The sequence below is a fragment of the Staurois parvus genome, unplaced genomic scaffold (genome assembly GCF_062004578.1).
Source record: "Staurois parvus isolate SC_StPar_1 unplaced genomic scaffold, SC_StPar_1.0 ptg000048l, whole genome shotgun sequence".
Taxonomy (NCBI): Eukaryota; Metazoa; Chordata; class Amphibia; order Anura; family Ranidae; genus Staurois; species Staurois parvus.
In genome coordinates, this window is record NW_028317844.1 from 7331971 (window position 1) to 7354225 (window position 22255).

General features: G+C 41.4%; 1 protein-coding gene across 3 annotated transcripts in view; it reads left to right on the forward strand.

The window, feature by feature from the left end:
* Nucleotides 1–22255, forward strand: part of ATG5 (autophagy related 5) — a 229060-nt gene that overhangs the window by 38368 nt on the left and 168437 nt on the right. For all 3 annotated transcript variants that reach the window (XM_089665022.1, XM_089665037.1, XM_089665029.1), the window contains exons 4-5: nucleotides 16463–16541; nucleotides 18592–18754. In XM_089665022.1, the coding sequence (XP_089521148.1) occupies nucleotides 16463–16541; nucleotides 18592–18754 (242 nt within the window). The remainder of the gene's footprint in view (nucleotides 1–16462; nucleotides 16542–18591; nucleotides 18755–22255) is intronic.

A 22255-nucleotide genomic window follows, 5' to 3' on the forward strand; every position in this document is an offset into this window, starting at 1 on the left:
ATCTGAGCAGTATAGATACAATGATCACTGAAATTATATACAGTCATGGCCGAAATTGTTGGCACCCTTGATATTTTTCCTGAAAATCAAGTATTTCACACAAAAAAGGTATTGCATTAACACATGTTTTGCTATACACATGTTTATTCCCTTTGTATGTATTGGAACAAATATAAAACAGAGGCAGAAAAGCAAATATGACATAATGTCACACAAAACCCCAAAAATGGGCTGGACAAAAGTATTGGCACCCTTAACTTAATATTTGGTTGCACACCCTTTGGAAAACATAACTGAAATCAGTCGCTTCCTATAACCATCAATAAGCTTCTGACACCTCTCACCCGGAATTTTGGACCACTCTTCCTTTGCAAACAGCTCCAGGTCTCTCTTATTGGAAGGACACCTTTTCCCAACAGCAATTTTAAGATCTCTCCACAGGTGTTCAATGGGATTTAGATCTGGGCTCATTGCTGGCCACTTCAGAACTCTCCAGCGCTTCTTTGCCATCCATTTCTGAGTGCTTTTTGACGTATGTTTGGGGTCATTGTCCTGCTGGAAGACCCAGGATCTTGGACGCAAACCCAGCTTTCTGACACTGGGCCCTACAGTGCGACCCAAAATCCTTTGGTAATCCTCAGATTTCATGATGCCTTGCACACAGTCAAGGCACCCAGTGCCAGAGGCAGCAAAACAACCCCAAAACATCATTGAACCTCCACCATATTTTACCGTAGGTACTGTGTTTTGTTCTTTGTAGGCCTCATTCCGTTTTCGGTAAACAGTAGAATGATGTGCTTTACCGAAAAGCTCTATCTTGGTCTCATCTGTCCACAAGACGTTTTCCCAGAAGGCTTTTGGCTTACTCAAGTACATTTTGGCAAACTGTAGTCTTGCTTTTTTATGTCTCTGTGTCAGCAGTGGGGTCCTCCTGGGTCTCCTGCCATAGCGTTTCATTTCATTTAAATGTCGACGGATAGTTCGCGCTGACACTGATGCTCCCTGAGCCTGCAGGACAGCTTGAATGTCTTTGGAACATGTTTGGGGCTGCTTATCCACCATCCGGACTATTCTGCGTTGCAATCTTTCATCAATTTTCCTCATCCGTCCACGACCAGGGAGATTAGCTACAGTGCCATGGGTTGCAAACTTCTTGATAATGTTGCGCACTGTGGACAAAGGCAAATCTAGTTCTCTGGAGATGGACTTGTAACCTTGAGATTGTTGATATTTTGCCACAATTTTGGTTCTCAGGTCCTCAGACAGTTCTCGTCTCCTCTTTCTGTTGTCCATGCTTAGTGTGGCACAGACAGACACACAATGCAAAGGTTAAGTGAACGTCTCTCCTTTTTATCTGCTTTCAGGTGTGATTTCTATATTGCCCACACCTGTTACTTGCCCCAGGTGAGTTTACAGGAGCATCACATGCTTGTAACATTCTTATTTATCCGCAGTTGTGAAAGGGTGCCAATACTTTTGTCCAGCCCATTTTTGGAGGTTTGTGTGACATTATGTCGAATTTGCTTTCTTTCCTCCCTTTTTTTGTTTTGTCCCAATACACACAAAGGGAATAAACATGTGTATAGCAAAACATGTGTTAATGCAATACGTTTCGTGAGAAATACATGATTTTCAGGAAAAATATCAAGGGTGCCAACAATTTCGGCCATGACTGTATTAACTAGCTGCCGACCGCAGATAGCCGAATGACGGCTGCACTGCGGCCGGCCAGTTCTGAGTGGACGTCATATGACGTCCTCCCAGAACGCGCGGGCGCGCACCCGGCGATCTCCGTGATCCTACGGACACAGCTGATCACGTGATGTGAAAAAAGGCCAATCACAGCGGCCTTTTACCACGTGATCAGCGGTGTCCAATGACACGCTGATCAGAGGGAAATGCAAGTGCCGGTTCTCGGCTGCACTTTCCTCACGCTGTCAGATCATGAGGAAAGTACTGCCGAGAACCGGCAGTTGTCAGAGCGGGGATCGGCACCGATCATCAGGGCACTGATGATCGGTGCCCAGCAGTGGCACCCGCAAGTTCTGCCCACCTGTGCCCAGCAGTGCGCCCACTAGCTCCGCCCACCCGTGCCCAGCAGTGCACCCACCTGTGCCCAGCAGTGCACCCACCTGTGCCACTCTGCAGTGCCACCTACCTGTGCCCAGAAGTGCCACCCACCTGTGCCCACCAGTGCCACCCACCTGTGCCCACCCACCAGTGCTGCCCACCAGTGCCACCCACCAGTGCAGCACAGCAGTGCTGCCAGTCAGTGCCACCAGTCAGTGCCCAGGGGTTGTGCTAGTCAGTGCCGCCAGTCAGTGCCCAGCAGTGATGCCAGTCAGTGCCGTCTATCAGTACCCATAATCAGTGTCACCTATCAGTGCCGCCTATCAGTGCTGCATATTAGTGCCGCCTATCCGTGACACCTCATTAGTGCTGTCTATCAGTGCCGCCTATCCGTGCCACCTCATTAGTACTGCCTATCAGTGCCCTTTAGTGCTGCCTATCAGTGCCCATCAGTGCCGCCTATCAGTGCCCAACAGTGCTGCCTCATCAACGCACATCAGTGGAGAAAAAATACCTGTTTGAAAAATTTTATAAAAGAAACAAAGAAACTTTTTTTTTTTTCAAATTTTTTGCAATTTTTTATTTATAGCGCAAAAAGTAAAGCGCCCAGTGGCGATTAAATACCACCAAAAGAAAGCTCTATTTGTGAGAAAAAAATGATCAAAATTTCATATGGGTACAATGTTGCATGACCTCGCAATTGTCAATCAAAGTGCGGCGGCGCTGAAAGCTGAAAATTGGCCTGGTAAATAAGGGGGTATAAGTGCCTGGTAGGCAAGTGGTTAACAAACCTTTCCAAAATTTACCAAGTAACTGGGTAGCTTCTCTAATCCCAGAAAGAAAAAAGAAAGAAAGGAAAAAAAAAAAAAAAAAAAATATATATATATATATATATATTCTCTCCTGGGTTGCGTTTGCAGTGTGTTTTGGATCATTGTCCATCTGTACTGTGAAGCGCCATCCAATCAACTTTGTTGCATTTGGCTGAACCTGGGCTGAGAGTGTATCTCTAAACACTGCAGAATTCCTCCGGTTGCTTCTGACTTCTGTCACATCATCAATAAATACCAATGACGCAGTGCCACTGGATGCCATGCATGCCCATGCCATCACACTGCCTCCACCATGTTTTACAGATGAAGTTGTGTGCTTTGGATCATGAGCTGTTCCAGGCCTTCTCCACACTTTTTTCTTCCCGTCATTTTGATACAGATAAATCTTAGTTTCACCCGTCCAAAGAATGCTTTTCCAGAATTGGTCTGGCTTTCTTAGATGTTTTTTGGCAAAGTCTTATCTGGCTTTCCTATTCTTCAGGCTTATGAATAGTTTGCACCTTGTGGTGAACCCTCTGTATTTGCTCTCGCGAAGTCTTCTCTTTATTGTAGACTTTGACAATGATACGCCCACCTCCTGGAGAGTGTCCTTCACTTGTCTAGATGTTGTGAATGGGTTTTTCTTTACCATGGAGAGGATCCTGCGATCCTCCACCACTGCTGTCTTCCATGGACGTACAAGCCTTTTTATGTTGCTTAGTTCACCAGTGCATTCTTTTTTCCTCAGAATGTACCAAACTGTTGATTTGGCCACTCCTAATGTTGCTGCTATCTCTCTTTTCTTGTGTTTTTGAATCCTTACAATGGCCTGTTGCATTTGGAACCTATTGCTGCAAACCTACATCATGTGTTCAAAAGAGCTGTCCATACAAGTGAAAGTACCACACTTAGAATCAACTCCAGACCTTTTACCTGCTTAATTGATGAAGAAATAGCGAAGGAGTAGCCTACACCTGGCCATGAAACAACTTTTGATTCAATTGTTTAATCACTTTTGATCCCTTGAAAAAGGGTGAATGGCTACTCTTAATAGCTGTAATTTCTAAACCCATGCTTCAATTTGGATGTACATACCCTCAAATTAAACCTGAGAGTGTGCACTTTCAGCCCATATCCATTATATAACTATAGCTTGAATATGTTTTGGTAAATACCTGAAAAGACTAAAATTGTGCCTGTGTCCAAATATATACATACATACGCACACACTATATTGCCAAAAGTATTGAGACACCCCTCCAAATCAATGGATTCAAGTGTTCCAATCACCTCCATGACCACAGGTGTATAAAATCAAGCACCTAGGCATGCAGACTGCTTCTACAAACATTTGTGAAAGAATGGGTCGCTCTCAGGAGCTCAGTAAATTCAAGTGTGGTACCGTGGTAGTTTGCCAGCTGTGAAATAAGTCTATCCGTGAAATTTCCTTGCTACTAAATATTCCATGGTCAACTGTTAGTGGTATTATAATAAAGTGGAAGCAATTGGGAACAACAGAAACTCAGCCGCAAAGTGGTAGGCCGTGTAAAATGACAGAGTGGGGTCAGCACATGCTGAAGCGCACAGTGCCCAGAAGTCGCCAACTGTCTGCACAGTCAATAGCTAAAGACCTCCAAACTTCATGTGGCCTTCAGATTAGCATAACAGTGCGTAGAGAGCTTCATGGAATGGGTTTCCATGGCCAAGCAGCTGCATCCAAGGCTTACATCACCAACTGCAATTCAAGCATCGGATGCAGTCGTGTAAAGTACGCTACCACTGGACTCTAGAGCAGTGTAGATGTGTTCTCTGGAGTGAGAAATCAGGCTTCTCTGTCTGGCAGTCCTATCGATGTGTCTGAGTTTGGCGTTTGCCAGGAGAACGGTACTTGCTGACTGAATTGTGCCAAGTGTAAAGTTTGGTGGAAGGGAACTGTTAAGGCATCAGCATACCAAGACATTTTGGACAATTTCATGCTCCCAACTTTGTGGGAATAATTTGGGGATGGCCCCTTCCTTTTTAAACATGGTTTCGCACCAGTGCACTTAGCAAGGTCCATAAAGACATAGATGAGCGAGTTTGGGTGGAGGAACTTAACTGGCCTGCACAGTTCTGACCTCGACCTGATAGAACACCTTTGGGATGAATTGGAGCGGAGACTACGAGCCAGGCCTTCTCATCCAACATCAATGCCTGACCCCACAAATGCGCTTCTTGATGAATGGTCAAACATTCCCATAGACACACTCCTACACCTTGTGGACAGCCTTCCCTGAAAAGTTGAAACTGTTATAGCTGCAAAGGATGGGCCAACTTAGTATTGAACCCTACGGACTAAGACTGGGATGCCATTAAAGTTCCTGTGCGTGTAAAGGCAGGCTTCCCAATACTTTTGGCAATAAGTAATTTTTGTTTCTATTTCTTTATTGCCTCCTTCTGGGATTAGATAAGCTACCCAGTTACTCAGTAAGGCCTACTATGCTTCTAAGTTTTGGAAAGGTTTGTTATTTATATATACAGTGGATATAAAAAGTCTACACACCCCTGTTAAAATGTCTGGTTTCTGGGATGTAAAAAAATGAGGCAAAGATAAATGATTTCAGAACTTTTTCTACCTTTAATGTAACCTATAAACTGTACAACTCAGTTTAACAACTGTGGGAACTCGCTTCAACGTGGTAGAGCTTTGAAACGAAAACAGCTACTCGCTTTCTTTTTCAGGGCCTTTTTAGCCCACTTTTATTTAAATGAAAGGTCAAACATAATGCTTCCCACACAGGGGTATCCACCATCAAACAAAGATTCAGCCTCCTGGCTTACACACAGCTTGATGTCTGTCTCCTGCAGACTTCTTCAAGAATTATGGCCACTAGCACACAGCTAGTCTCTAACAGCCCCTTGCTGCTTTTGGCTTCCACCTCTCCTAGGTGAAGCCCACCTGACTCCTGTCTTCCACATGGAGCCCTCCTGACTCCTAGCTGCCGGGGTGGAGCCCAGAATCATGGCCTGGCCTCCACTAAAAGGCCTGCACACACCTGTGCAATCAGCACGCTGGCTGCTCCCAAAATATGGGCCCAGGATTGGAGATTTCATCCCTCCCAAATCTCTAAGAAATCTCCAGGCTACAGGTCCCAAAACAGGCTTTACAAACCAAAGAGGAAACTTATAAATCAGTTTCCTCTGCATTGTGAGAACTGCCTGGAGCCCCTCAACCTGTATAGTTGAGAATCCTGGGTCTCCATCATGATTTCCACCGTGGCAGGATACCGTACTGCCACATATCCCCCCCCCTTTGTTTTGATCCCGTAGGGGGCAGAACACACAAGCCCAAACTCTTTAATTTGGCACCTCTGTGCCAGCTTTCACCCATATGTGCCCATTCCTGACTGACATTGCTTTCAAAGGGAAACTTTCCTTCCTGTCTTACGAGGTGACTTTCCCTGTGTTCTCCTAGCACACGGACTTGGGCCCTATAAAGACACTGTGCCTTTTTACGGGTACGCTTCCAAAAGCGTTGCCACTCTATTTTCCTTGGAGCTACCCAAGTCCCCTTCCCATTAAGGACCTTCCAAAACTTGGTACCTTGCTGAGGATGAGGGTGACGCCTGAGTTTTAGGTGTCGGACAACATTAAAGCTATGCTGCACTCTTAACCACCGGTTTCCCTTCACCTTTGAAGGGGTCACGCTTTTAAGCACAAAAAGTGTGGGCTTTTTTATTGGGGTTACCTTAGTCCCTCTCTGCATTCTATGTACAGGCATCTTTTTACTGACAAAACCTAGCTCGGTTGGTTTCCCCCCCATACACTGCATGCTTCCTTTGGTCACTGACATTCTCAGACGACAGCAATGTCCTACTCTCCTTCTGAAGGACAGACCGATTGTCTTGCGCTTCAGATGATTTTATGTCAGGGGACCTCTTTAAATAATCCACTTCCTTAAAGTTTTCCTTCGGGGCAGATATGCGATTTAAAGTTTCTCTTCCCAGACTACCCTCCTGAACCTGTAGGGGGCCTAATTCTACTACAGCTTTTACCTCAGCTGTGCCTCCAACATCATATTTACCATTTACCAGTGCATTGCACTTTTCCTCATCATCATAAATATCAACATTTACAAGGGCCTTGCATTTTTCCTCATGGTCAGAAACATCCACACCTTTGTCAGAATTAATTTCAATGTTTGGCAGGGCAGTGTCTGGAGACCAAGTGCACAGCGTGGAGTGGTTGTCTTCCATGGCAATGTTGCTATCCACCAGCTCCACTGGCACATGAACCTCTTCCAGCAACTGTACTGACACCTGACAGTCATAACATAATTCCACATTTGGTTTACTGACCCCAATCACTTGACTCTAGAACTTCCTGACCATATTTAGGGCACTGGGAACGCTGAGAGACTCACCTGCTGAGACTTGAGAAGCTGAAATTTTTAAAGGGACCTCCTCCAAGCTGGAGATAACCACAGCCTGGTGCTCCACCAGAGAGCTGCCATGTGCTGGGCTCACTCTCAACATCTCAGACTCAGCATCCACAAGCTGCCCCTGATCATTCCCAGTGACAACATCATTTTGACACTCCATGCCAACATCACTTTTGTGGGTCACAGACAAAGTCTCTGCTGTATACACGCCCTTATCCATAGGCTGTTCTATAGATCCTCCTGCTGGCACAGCAGAAACAGTGTCCACCTTGTTTTTTTGCATAAAAACCTCATCTATCAACGAGATTAGCCTTTTATTCCAACTATCCCAATCCATTGTATATGTGCTCAATTCGCCAGTGCTCCTCAGCACCGAACCATCTGCCCAAGGAGACACATAAGAATAGACAGGCTTAGTTGCAGATCCATTGCACAAATCACTCTGGATCACATCAGACTTGGGTAACACCTGTTTTCCCACTGCAGGTTGCAATACCTCACATCCACCACTTTGCTCTGATGATACTTCCTGAATTACCCACAGACTTGCATTTTTGCCAGGCTGCATTAACCCGCTGTTCACCTGAACACTTCCAGTATTATTAGACTGCACCAACACACTCCTATGACAAGGTGCAGTTCCACTCTGCTCCACCAGAGTGACATCGCAGTTGTCCCGGGCAACCTCCGGCTCCAATACACGGAGACCCCTGGAGATGTCTAAGGACACCTGTGCTGTCTTACCACCAGTTACTATGGGAAATGACCCATCTTTAATTACAGCTTTTGCACTGCAAGAGCTCAGGGTTTTCCCAACAGCAGTACATTTCACATCATCAACAACATCAGCATTTGTAGCTCTTGTGGGCTGTACTAGCCCACCACCAACCTGTGACTTGCACACATTAGTGACATCACTTCCTTTTTGAGAACCATGCACAGGTTTTACTTTAACCCCTACCTCCCCACTGTACAAGGCACTGCACAGGAAAAAGTCACTGTCAAAAGCACATTCAGTGGCCCAACTAACTGGGGTCACTCCTACATCAGAATGGACAGTCTCATAACCAGTCCTTCTCAACATGACAGTCCCAGCCATGGTTTTATCACACACAGTCTTACCCACCACAGTAGTAGGTGTCACCATCTTCATTTGAGTGCGTCGTCTCATAAACGCATCTTCAACTGCACTTTCCTTGGCAACTTTTCCCTTGTCCCAAGGTGAAGTAACAGACGCCCTCATAGGCTCCATGGACTCTCTGGCACCCCCTGCAGGCCCAACAGGAACTTCCTCCCTGTTGCCAGAGGCGGCCGCCAACATTTTCAAACAAGACTCTGTACTTGCAGTTGTAGATATTTGCGCAGTATCAGCGGTATTCCAGAGTCTGGGACAGTAAAAGATCCCATGCCCCCACTGACCACATTCCAGGCAGGGTACATTTCCACACTTATCTTTGTTGGGACACTGAGCCACATCTTCAATGCAGCTCCTCCTTCCAGGCACTACTTTTTCTCCAGTCGCCATGGGAGATTGCACTCTCCAAGCAGAACTTTGCTGGCTCTTTCCAACACGCTGTATTGGCTCCTCTTGATGCCACTTGCCATGATCCTTGTACGACATAGCCCCCCATACACAGACAGCCCGACTGGCCTCCTCTGTGTTGCTATGGGCCTTCACTCTTGGTCCTGGCCTCTGGTCAGCCCCTCTCCTTGCACATATCATAGGCTTCTCTCTGCTGGACCAACTCTCAAGCCGTGACACATTCACATTTTTCACAACAGCTACTGGTTTAACTGCAGCAGCGTTGCCAGGGGCAACAACACCCCTCTCCCAGGTACAGACATCCTGCAGCTCTCTCCTTGCACTGAAGGTTGGCTTGCTTTCCTCTTTAGGTTGGTTCAATGCTGCCAGGTGCCGCTTGCACCAGTCCACAGCAGACTCACCCACATCTACATTTCCCGGCTTGGCTGGGGCATGCGGTATATAACCCCCTAGCCACAGGGCTCTCTCTCTCATTTCAGCAAACATTGCCTCCTTTTTCTGTTTTGACCGCCCCATCTTTGCAGTCATGCACACAGCAGTGTTACACAGTTCAGCAACACCATGGAACACTGTCTCTTTAAGGCAAAGTCCTTTTCACTATCAGGTTCTCCTCACCTGCACACAGATAGTGCAGACTTATGCACCAAACAGTTCATATAACTGATGAACTTACTTCAATCGCTGGGATCTCCAATTCTGCCCACTGCATCCTCCACCATATGTGGGAACTCGCTTCAACGTGGTAGAGCTTTGAAACGAAAACAGCTACTCACTTTCTTTTTCAGGGCCTTTTTAGCCCACTTTTATTTAAATGAAAGGTCAAACATAATGCTTCCCACACAGGGGTATCCACCATCAAACAAAGATTCAGCCTCCTGGCTTACACACAGCTTGATGTCTGTCTCCTGCAGACTTCTTCAAGAATTATGGCCACTAGCACACAGCTAGTCTCTAACAGCCCCTTGCTGCTTTTGGCTTCCACCTCTCCTAGGTGAAGCCCACCTGACTCCTGTCTTCCACATGGAGCCCTCCTGACTCCTAGCTGCCGGGGTGGAGCCCAGAATCATGGCCTGGCCTCCACTAAAAGGCCTGCACACACCTGTGCAATCAGCACGCTGGCTGCTCCCAAAATATGGGCCCAGGATTGGAGATTTCATCCCTCCCAAATCTCTAAGAAATCTCCAGGCTACAGGTCCCAAAACAGGCTTTACAAACCAAAGAGGAAACTTATAAATCAGTTTCCTCTGCATTGTGAGAACTGCCTGGAGCCCCTCAACCTGTATAGTTGAGAATCCTGGGTCTCCATCATGATTTCCACCGTGGCAGGATACCGTACTGCCACACAACAAACTGAAATCTTTTAGGTGGAGGGAACTAAAAATAAAAAAACTAAAATAATATGGTTGCATAAGTGTGCACACCCTTAAACTAATAGTTTGTTGAAGCTCCTTTTGATTTTATGACAGCACTTGGTCTTTTTGGGTATGAGTCTATCAGCATGGCACATCTTGACTTGGCAATATTTGCCCACTCTTCCTTGCAAAAACCCTCCAAATCTGTCAGATTGCGAGGGCATCTCTTGTGCACAGCCCTCTTCAGATCACCCCCCCAGATATTCGATCGGATTCAGGTCTGGGCTCTGGCTGCGCCATATTTTCTCCACTTGATGATGCCTGTCTTCACTGTGTTCCATGGCATATCTAATGCCTTGGAAATTCTTTTGTACCCTTTTCCTAACTGATCTCTTTTAACAATGAGATTCCACTGATGCTCTGGAAGCTCCCTGCGGACCATGGCTTTTGCTGTAGGATGTGACTAAGAAAATGTCAGGACTGCTTTCCCGTCCGAACACTGACCACAGACATCAAACAAGACTAGACGACATCAATCTGTCTAAACATGGAACTCTTTATTTGAAACTCGAACTGGCTTTTTATACACTCGGGACAATCCACCCTCCCTGCATAATGACACAGAGTGGGGTAATCTACACTTTTCAACAAGAGACACACAGATATTCAAAATTCACACCAGAAGGCAGTCTCACCTGGAGGGAGGGCTGCTGGAGACACCCCGCCCCCCACTAAGCTAATACACATAAACAGATACATCCCATAATAGTTTGCTCCCAAGCAAGACACACAATAGAGCAATGGGATTCAACCACATGGCATTAAACAATCAACTACCCCCTACCCCAATATTAGGACAGATCACCCTGTACCCCTAACAGGCACAGGGTGACTTACACATAATAGGGATATGGGGAGCTGACACAGGGGTCTCCCCACCTCTCTAAAGCGAGCTGGGTTCCATGGGCCCCCCACCCAAAGTGACTCCCTTCAGACAGCTAGCCTTTATTTGGGGTTAATCAGAGGCACTTTAAATGATGGCAGGTGTCTACTGACTCCTATTTAACACGATTTTGAAAATGATTGCTTAATTCTGATCACAGCTATATCCCCAACTATAAGAGTACACTTATGGAACCGCATTATTTTAGTTTTTTATATTCCCCCCCAACCCCTAAAAGATTTCCGTTTGTTTTTCAATTGAATTGTAAAGTTCTGAAATGATTTCTCTTTGTCTCATCCTAACATTTTAACAGGGGTGTGTAGACTTTTTATATCCACTGTGTGTGTGTGTGTATATATATATATATGTATATATATATATATATATATATATATATATATATATATATATATATATATATTCTTGATATTATTTCAGTGATCATTGTATCTATATTGCTGAGATCTAAGGTCCTGAGGAAGCAGATCACCCTGTGATACGCCTCGACCTACAGTTTACAATCTCTGAGGACTTCATTGCTACAGTCCCTCCATCATTGTATGTGGGAGACAAGCTGTAGAACCAAAGTCCTACTTTGTATATTATTTTAATTCAAAGTATCTTTTAAATTGTTGGAATACGGTCACGGTGAATACAGTGAAGTTTTTTTTAATAAGTGTGTTGTGCATATTTGACCGTTGGAGGGGTATTTAAAGTCCCATTATCTTGTTTCTTTCCCACTATTATATTTTTGACAGGGATGATACCCTCCAATGGTATAACCCATATATGGCACCAACCCCTTAGATACATACTGGTGTTTCTGGGGGAGGGCCTCTTCATTCAGAGCAGAACTGTATGGTTTGTAATTAGATCCCGATGAGATGCTTTAGAATGCTTGCTTTGATGCTAAAATAGGGCTAAGGTGTTAACATCTCCACGTAAAGATGAAAGTGGCTGCTGTCTTCCTGTTGTACTAAAGAGTTCCAGCAGCAAGGTCTCCCAGTCATACTTCTTATTACTGAGTTATGAATACATTTATAGTACTTATATATATATTTACACAAAGTATGTATTATCTTAATGCTGAATTAAACCTTGCTATACTTAATTCTGCTTCAGTAATGCAACATCTGTGAGTTTCCTTGGCAGAGCCAACATCTTCGGCTATCTTAATTGACTGGAACAGGACTACAGAACTACAGGACTTCCCGTATGGAAGAAAAATATATTTGAAATATATTTTAAAAATATTCTTCCCAAATCTATTGACATATATTTGAAATACTACAATTTTGGTCATAGTCAATATATTTCAATATATACTGTATGTTGAATGCATTTTATTACAAAATATATGAAAAATATTTTAAAAAATACATTTCAAATATACTGTAGGTCTTTAAAAATACAAATCTACATTTTTGGAATGCATTTACAAATATATGTTTTAATGACTTTTTTATATGTTAAAAAAAATCTGAAGAATATATTTAAAAAAATATATTTTTTTAAATATTTTTTTAAAATATAGTCTTCAGATTTTCTTTAACATAAAAAAGTCATATATATATATATATATATATATATATATATATATATATATATATATTGAAATATATTGAATATGGCCAAAATTGTAGTGTTTCAAATATATGTCAACATATTTGGGAAGAATATTTTTAAAATATATTTCAAATATATTTTTCTTCCATGTGGGTTAGTTCATCCTAATATCCAGAAGGTGCTGGGATTGTAAACTGAGCTGTGCGTGCATCTTAAAGAAGATACAAAAGAGGAAGATAAGAAGCTTATTTCAGAAGAATATACATAGAAATAGTTTGTATCTTCTGAAATAAGCAAACTTTCCTGCTCGTAATTTTCTTAAAAGCATATTCACCATTTCGACTCCTCAGCATTTTCAACCTATAGAGTGACATCTGCCCTCAACAAGGGTTCATGCTTTCTTCAGAATGAAATCTGGTTTCTGTAAAATTCACTGTATTTATAATAAGACACATGTTACATTTTCCAACAAAATTTGACCATTAAAACCCATCCCCAGGCAAAACTTAGAACTTCTTCCAACTTTTTACTGATTTATTTTTCCCTTTTGCGCCTCAGCTCCTGTCTGTTGAAGTGCAGGAAAATCATAATAGGCGAATACCTCTAATGGGGATGCAGACAATAAGAAAAAACAAATGTCCTTGTACAGCGAGAAAGGTTAAAACCACTGTCAGAATTTAATTGCTGTCTTTGAGGAAGATTTCCCTGTATTTCCTGTCCAGATTTCAAACGGAACATAAAGAGAAGGGAATTCTTCTGATACAGACAGTATTTAAAATCTTATAGTAAAATCTCAATGGAACACAAACAAAGGTTTTAAAACTTGACAGAAGATTTACTGTATCTATAAGTAAAAAAAAAAAAATTAAAAAAATTTGGTTGGAGTTTAACTTTAACATTCACCACTCTAAACTAGATGCAGTCCATGTATTTCTAATTCACCTTAACTACATCTGTCATGATAATTTCCCATGGTTTCATCTGACATAGTATTTCTAAATACCAGTGGTGCTACTAAAGAAATACAATTTTTGTTATAACCCTAATAAAAAGTTTCATTTTAGAAACTCCTGACAGGAGATTTCATCATCTCAGAAACCTCATCATCCCTTCATTTAAACATCACCTCTCTTTGCATTCTTACCTCTCCTGTGCCATTATCCTCTGTGCCAAAGACCAACAATAGTAGTGTAGAAATCCCTGTGCTGGAATCGACTGCTTTGGAACCACCATGGCACCTCAAAATGTCTGCCCCATTCTTCTTATTGTTGCATAGACTGAAATTCAGAAGGAGCCTATAGTCCGATTAGCAGAACTGTAAATTCAGATATACTCTAAGGGTCTTGCCCTGGAATACAAGGGAAATTGAAGGACTGATTTAGGAAATTTAGGACTGATTGATCCTATAGTATCACAGTCACATGATGTAATCCGTCTTTTTATTATGTTATGTATAACTGCTGTGACCGAACATTAAAGGATATGTTAACCTGAACTGAATTTGGTGCAGTTGCTTTCAACTTTATTTATCCTTTTTCAAGTTTTATATGAAGTTTTACTGATTTGAGTTTACATATGCTTTAAAGCTAAAGTTTAGTTAAGAAATTACCTACAGCTTTAGTCACATCACTTACCTGTAATGACGTATGTTCCATATTATGCAGGAAGCAAGATCCTTGGGAAATCTTCACTGCAGGGATGCCTGTTCTCTTCCCGTCTTTGGGCTTCTGGCACTGCAGTTGTTAACAGTTTCGAGTCATCAGGCAGAATAGCATTACAGATGGTCCAACAGGGACCTGCCCATTTCTTTCTCTGCCATTGAGAAAAGTTCTTGAATTTACTGCCTGTAACATAATCTGTGATTGGGGAGAGAATCCTGTAACTCTTTAGACTTTTCATTTATAGACAAACTAACAAGTAGTGTGATAAATGAAAAATATAGTAGGGGACGTGTCCCTATCAGACCATCTGTACTGCTTTTCTGCCTGATGATCCAAGCTGTTAAGCACTGGAAAGTCAGAATCAGGAAGAGGACAGGCATTCCTGCACTGAAGATTTCCCCAGGATCCTGCCGTCTGCACAACATGAGACATACAGTACTTCATTACAGCATTACAGGTAAGTAATGTGACTAAAATAAGGGAATCAATGTAGGGATTTTTGTAAGCTAAGTTTCACCTTAACCACTTGCCGTCTGGCCGCTGTATATAAATGGCTGGATGGTGGCAGTCCAGGGGCGGGTTGCCGTTCATAAACGGCACCCGCTATTATGGACTGTGCGCGCTCCCAGGGAGCGCGCAGCACCGTAATCTGGTGCCGCTGTGTCCTGCAGACACAGTGGAACACCGATTGTCGTACGGGACCTCTGTGCGAGGTCCCGATCATGTGATCACTGATTGGCCAATCAGTGATCACAATCAGAGTAGTAAGCAAGATGTCACTTCTGACATCATTGCTTACTACGTGTGAAATCTGTGAATGATCACAGAGGTCACATGGCACAAGGCTATTCACAACAGCCTTGTACCATGTGACAAGCTGTGACCAATCACAGCTCACACAGTAGTTCTCAATGGCTGCAAGAATGCAGCCAGGGAGAAGGAGAAATGATTGCTTTTTACAGCCTTTATGGGTGTAAAAGCAATCAGTGTAAAAAAGAAAAAAAAAAATCTTTATCACCCCCCACAAGTAGTACAGTGTCACTATGGTGACACTGTACTGCTAGGGTGACAGTATGTAGAAAAAAAAACCCATAAATAATAATATAAAAAAAATAAAATAAAAGTGTAAAAAAAAACTTAAAAAATTATAATGTTTGGTTATAAACTAATTTGGGTTATTTTTTTTTTTTACTAAAAAGATAACTGAATAAATTTTGGCCAAGATTTATGATGAAATATTATTTAGTTGCAAAATTTTATAAGAAAAACACTGTTTTTCAAAATGTTTGGACTTTTTCATTTATATAGCAAAAAATAAATATCCCAGTGTAAATGAATACCACCAAAATAAAGCTTTATCTGTCTCAATAAAATGCTAAAAAATTCATTTGGATACAGTGTTGCATGACCGCGCAATTGTCATTCAAAGTGTGATAGCGCTGAAAGCTGAAAATTGGCCTGGACAGGAAGGGGGTAAAAGTGTCTGGACTGGAAGTGGTTAAAAAAAAAAAGCATTTTGGGTTATTTTCGGCCTTTTGTCCAAAAATGTTAAGGTGAATGTTTTTAATAAATGTTAAGTGCTTTACTGCCTTACTTTCTTCTGGATCAGATTTAAAATATATAGTTGAAATGCATATACAGTGTGTCAGCTATTTTTCCCTGTCAAAGGATCTGTAATTTTGACACGGGGCTCTGATTCTTCCTTATTTTGCGTTACTGCATTTTGGCCTAGCATTGCAACTTTTGATTCAGCTCTTTCCTTACTGATTCACTGTCCAGTGAGGGAGCAGAGAGAGGTGAGGTGATATAGGAATCTGAATTGCAGAACCAGGGAGATGAAACACTTGATCAAGAACTGTCTGTGTCACCTGCCTGGCTGCGCAGAGTGAAACATTATTTTAAATCTTTCTGCACAGAATTACAAATCCTTTGGCAGGTAAACCAGTGAACATGTATGCATTTTGCTTTTTGATTGCATTTATATGGGCCTATTAGATACAAACAGTGCATAGTGGAGTTCTGAAATATTTTCTACAGCTCCTTTAATATATTTTGTACTAGTTGTAGCACCCAAACTGTTGTTGTTTTGTTTCAGGCATTACCCAATTGGTTTACTTTTTGACCTACATGCATCGAACACTTCTTTACCTTGGAGCATCACTGTCCACTTCAAGGTAGGTTTGAAGCTTTCCTTATGTTCTAGTAGTAGTTAGAGTATAGTATCTATATCAGCATCTACTTTTTTCATTATAACTTGTTACTTCAACAACTTTACTTAGCTAAAAAAAAACATTTTTACCTTACATAAAGCTTGTTTTTGCATTTCAAGCTTTTCTCTAAATAAGCCTGGTACTGCCATTGCTAATTTTTTCATCAGGATCTGTACATTTGGATCAAGTATAAACCTAATTTGCTGACTAACTGTCTTTGTGTGGGAGCTTTCTATAGCATGAAAGTGATAAGTTAAAAACAAACCTAAGATTATTTTAGTGCAGTCATCTCAGAATCTGTCATTTAGGACATGACTTAACATGTTTTTTGCTCTCTGTTTTAACTAAGTTCGATAACATCCAAACCGTTGATAAAAACCACTGTACTTTTCGGTACTAGCAGTACTTTAGCCTTCCTTTCAGTATAGTGAGCTGTGGCTCTAGTTCTGAGTCACTCGTTCCATCATGATGCACGCATAGAACTTCTACTGTCTATTATTTTCCCTTTTTTTTTTCATTGATGAAAGGTAAGAAAAAGGTAAAGCTATTAATAAAATAGAAGTAATATGACCAGAAGTGCCTGATGTCAGCTACACCCCAGTAAGTGTATGTTTAAATCTGATGCTTCTGTAAACATGTCCCTTTTGTATGTGGCTAGAGAATCTAATATGTAAGTTTTACATTTCATACATATTATTTTATAATCTCCACTTGTTAGTAACCACTGCTTAAAATCCCATTTTTGTCAGTACTTTTGTGAATTAGGAACCCCAGGAGCTCAACTATGTGAAAAATTAGTATTACTTATCCCACCCAACATACTACCTAATAACTACTTCCTTACCAAATGCTAAATACAATGCTGCAAAGCTCCCTTTAATACAAAGCCCTTCTCACTTAAAAAATAATAATATAGGAATCATTAATTCTCAAATTACTATTTGCCCTATACAATAGCAAAACAAACTATTGCTAAGGCATGGCAAACGCTGTTCCTTAATCCTCAAGAAATTATTACTAGGGTATCAAGGACTTTGTTGAATAAAATAAAATTTGCTAAATTGACAGATACTGTTCCAAATCAGAGTCTAGTCCCCTTAGGTAGACAACATTCTTCCTTCATTTTTTGACCACTGTCTCCTCACCTTTGATGATTGTCCAAACTTAGGGCACCATGCCACAGTCCCCTGCTGCCTTTGTTTGGTATACCCTACCCTACCTTTTCACTTTACACCTAATTGCCTTTTCTTTTCTACCCCTACTGTCTTCCTAAGTTTTTTCCTATTTTTACCATATATATTCCCTTGTGGACTTAAAAGAAATTTGGAGTCTCCACTCAAGCTTCGACAGCTCTATTTGGTGGATTCTGCTGCGAGTGCAGGGTGGTTGAGAGTCTGTTCAGACTCAGTACATACGATAAGGGCATGAAAGTCTGTGCCAGCCATGCCCCCCGATATGTTTCACCCAACCCTGGGAGCTTAGTTATGACCCCATGACTAAGCCCCAAAGGGGCAGGGTGAAATGCGTCGGGGGGGCATGGCTGGGATGGAGTCAGCTGAGGCTATCATCTCAATGACACACTACTTTGTATGGGGTACAGTAACAGGGATACATTTCATGCCCTCATATTATGTATATTCCCTTAGCTACTGAAGACCTTAGCTACTTTTTTTCTTTCTTTTCTTTTTTTACTGATCTCTAAAATTGAAAACACAGTTATTTTTTATTTATGATATTTCATTTGATCCTTACCCTTTTCACCAGTCAAAAAGATTTTCTGAGATACCTATATTTACTTAATGGCAATACTCTCCCCAGTGGCAAAAAAAATTACTTTGGTTCTATCCCCAATGGAAAGTAGAACTCTTCTGAAATAATAAAACTCAAACCTACCTATTACATTATTAAGGAAATAGGACTTCTAGACCTTCTTTTCAGTGGGAAAACAGTAAAATGATGTTCTGAATTTGCAGTTAGATTATGAAGTGTGTTAACAGATGTGTTTTAATTGCAGAGTTTTCCATCAAAAGACCTCTTGCATTGCCAATCAAAGGATGTGATCGAAGCACACTTTATGTCTTCTGTGAAGGAAGCCGATGCTTTGAAACACAAAGGCCAAGTTATCAATGAAATGCAGAAAAAGGACCATAAACAGTTGTGGATGGGTTTGCAGAATGGTATGTGTCTTGGCTGTACTCGATAACTCTTCTCTTTTCATTGTCACTGTGACGTCTTCTGTCTGTAGATGGGTTGTCACCACGTATAATATATATCTATATACAGTTGTGTTCAAAATAATAGCAGTCAGACATCACTAACCTGATCAATCACTGTTTTTGGTAGAAATGATATTTTTACATGGCAAATATTGTACTAGCAGGTGTAGTAGAGTAATAGAAATCCAACAGACCCAACAGTCATGACATGCATGCTGCTGATTCTGTGTAATTGAATCACTAATTGAAAGGGTCATGTTCAAAATAATAGCAGTGTGGAGTTCTATTAGTGAGGTCATTCATTCTTTGAAAAACAGGTGGCAATGATTGCCCTTATTTAAGGAAGGAAGGAAGGCAGCAAATGTTGTACATGCTGGTTACAGTGCATTTCTCTCTGAAATTCTGAGGAAAATGGGTCGTTCCAGACATTGTTCAGAAGAACAGCGTACCTTGATTAAAAAGTTGATTGGAGAGGGGAAAATATATAAAGAAGTGCAGAAAATGATAGGCTGCTCAGCTAAAATGATCACAAATGCTTTAAAATGGCAACCAAAACCTGTAAGACGTGGGAGAAAGCGGAAAAACTACCATTCGAATGGATAGAAGAATAGCCAAAATGGCAAGGACTCAGCCAACAATCAGCTCCAGGAAGATCAAAGAAGGTCTAAAGTTACCTGTGAGTACTGTTACAATTAGAAGACGCCTATGTGAAGCCAAGCTATCTGCAAGAAGCCCCTGCAAAGTCCCACTGTTGAAAAAAAGACGTGCTGAAGACGTTACAATTTGCCACAGAGCACATTGACTGGCCTAAAGAGAAATGACGCAACATTTTGTGGACTGATGAAAGTAAGCTTGTTCTTTTTGGGTCTAGTGGCCGGAGACAGTTTGTCAGATGACCCCCAAACACTGAATTCAAGCCACAGTACACTGTGAAGACAGTGAAGCATGGTTGTGCAAGCATCATGATATGGGGATGTTTCTCATACTATGGTGTTGGGCCTATTATCGCATACCAGGGATCATGGATCAGTTTGAATACATCAGAATACTTGAAGAGGTCATGCTGCCTTATGCTGAAGAGGAAATGCTCTTGAAATGGGTGTTCCAACAAGACAACGACCCCAAACACACCAGTAAACGTGCAACATCTTGGTTCCAGACCAACAAGATTGACGTTATGGAGTGGCCAGCCCAGTCCCCAGATCTTACTCCAATAGAAAACTTGTGGGGTGACATCAAAAATGCAGTTTCTGAGGCAAAACCAAGAAATAGAGAAGAGCTGTGGAATGTGGAATACCTGTTCACAGGTGCCAGAAGTTGGTTGACTCCATGCAACACAGATGTACAGCAGTTCTCAGAATCAGTGCTTATACAACTAAATATTAATTGATTCAAAGGAAAGCAAAATCTTCAAACATTTTTCAGTTTATATAGTGAATGTTTGAGTATGTAAAGAAGAATACAAACACTGCTATTTTTTTGAACAGTCTAATATTCACTTTTCTTCAATTTTTTTTAGAGGAACAACACACATTTGATATATTTTTCTTCATGTTTTGATTTGGAATAGAATGTGTAGTGTTCCCAATGCATTTGTGTGTATGGAAATAAAAGCTATTAGAAGGATTTTGAGCTTTATTCACTTTTTTCAACACACTGCTATTATTTTGAACACAACTGTATATATATATAAATCTGTGAGCAATGTTGTGCAATCAAGTGAAAGGCAATGTGACTTATTCATTCTAAGTATTTTTCTTTATATAATGCAAACACTCTGAAATTATAAGTTAAACGTAGAGCTTCCATGCACACTTGCAAGTCTGCATTATATTTTGCTTTATCCATTTATTGATTTGCAGAATCTGTTACATTACCTCTCCTCATCATTTGTGGGAGGTGATAATGGCCATGCTGACATTTGAGAGCAGCGATTTAATAATGTTGTCACAGGAAGTGCTGTGTAGGGAACTATCCACATGCTTTGCTAGGAACCGGATAAATAATAGGAGGTTTCTAGCCTCATTCTTAATTGCCCCTCTCTTCCTGCTCCTTTTTCAGGTGCTTTTCACTTGTTTTTCTAAATATCAATTAATATAAATCAGGCAGAACTGTTGTATTTTGCAGTGCTTTGCCCTGCTCATTATGCAATAATATGGTAGTTATGGAGAGGCTTTAACCACTGAGCCATGCAGCTAGCAGAGATCAAACCAGAGGCCACGGAGAATCCTAGGTTGCTGTGTCTGTGTTTGTGCTCGGAAACATATTGGGAAAGCCACAAAGTGTTGAAAATGTGTGCACTATTTTTAAAATTTTTAAATGTTTGGTTTTAGAAGAAAAATAAACTTTTGCTCTGCCATGGCAGTAAAAAGTAGAATAGCAGAGAGCAACCAGAAATGATCTTTTAGCCCTAACTACTCTAAAAACTGCCACCTTTCCCCTCCTAACACCTATAATTGCCAACATGTTTAAGAAAGATGTGTCTACTTACCTATTTTCAGCCAAATCTGGTCCGGTCACGTAACCTCCTCTGTTCAGCACTCCAAACTTGTTTGCTTTTCTTTTGGTTTTGGATGAAGCTAAAATCATTGTTTTGCCACTTTGAAATCATTATTTTTGTTAAAGCCCAGCTCCAGCTGTCTTTTGTGTTGGATCATGTGGAGGCTGTCTGTGCTTTCCCCTCACTTCTTAGCCACCTGCTCATGGCACAGAAAGTAGAAGATCTCTTCAAGGCATAAACGGAAATAACCACTTTTATATGTGGCATTAGGGCCTCAGATTTTCATATTGCTGTCTAGTTTTCCACTTGGGAGTATCTGCACACTCTGCATGGTTCTGTTGATACCCCTTTGTCACGATTTGAGGTGGAGTCAACAGAACAGGGGTTGCAGAGGCAGTAGGAATACAGACAGCAGTGAAACTTGATCATGGTTCTAACCCTTCCCCACCATACTGAAAGGAAAAACATTTTGGCTGGAGTTTGTTTCTACGCTGTAGCATAAAGCTCAGATCAATGCCGCCTATGGAATGGCTAAGTTTGCGGAGAGGTAGGTGGAACTGCTATCCCTGTTTATAGTTCTAAAGTGTGTTTTCTATTTCTTTAATGGAAATTCCTTGTAAGTGCAATGGAGGTGGGTGAGAAAATCTGAAGACATCCTTGTATGATGTATTGTATTTTATTTGCTGCTTTCAATATAAAGTATTTATTGTACCTAAGGTAGATTTTTTTTTTTAATTTTAATTGTACCTTACAGTAAGTTTTCAGTTTGTATATATTGCATAATACTTTCCTGACATGTCACAGTAGCAGTTTAATTTTTCAAAAACTCCTTACCTTTTATCATTTAAAATCTGTCCTTGAGCTTCAGTCAGTGACTTAGGCTAAGATGACATCACCAGTCTGCTGCAAGTAGGAGTAAGCATTTCCTCAGTCTCCAAAACCAGTGATTCAACTGCAGCATT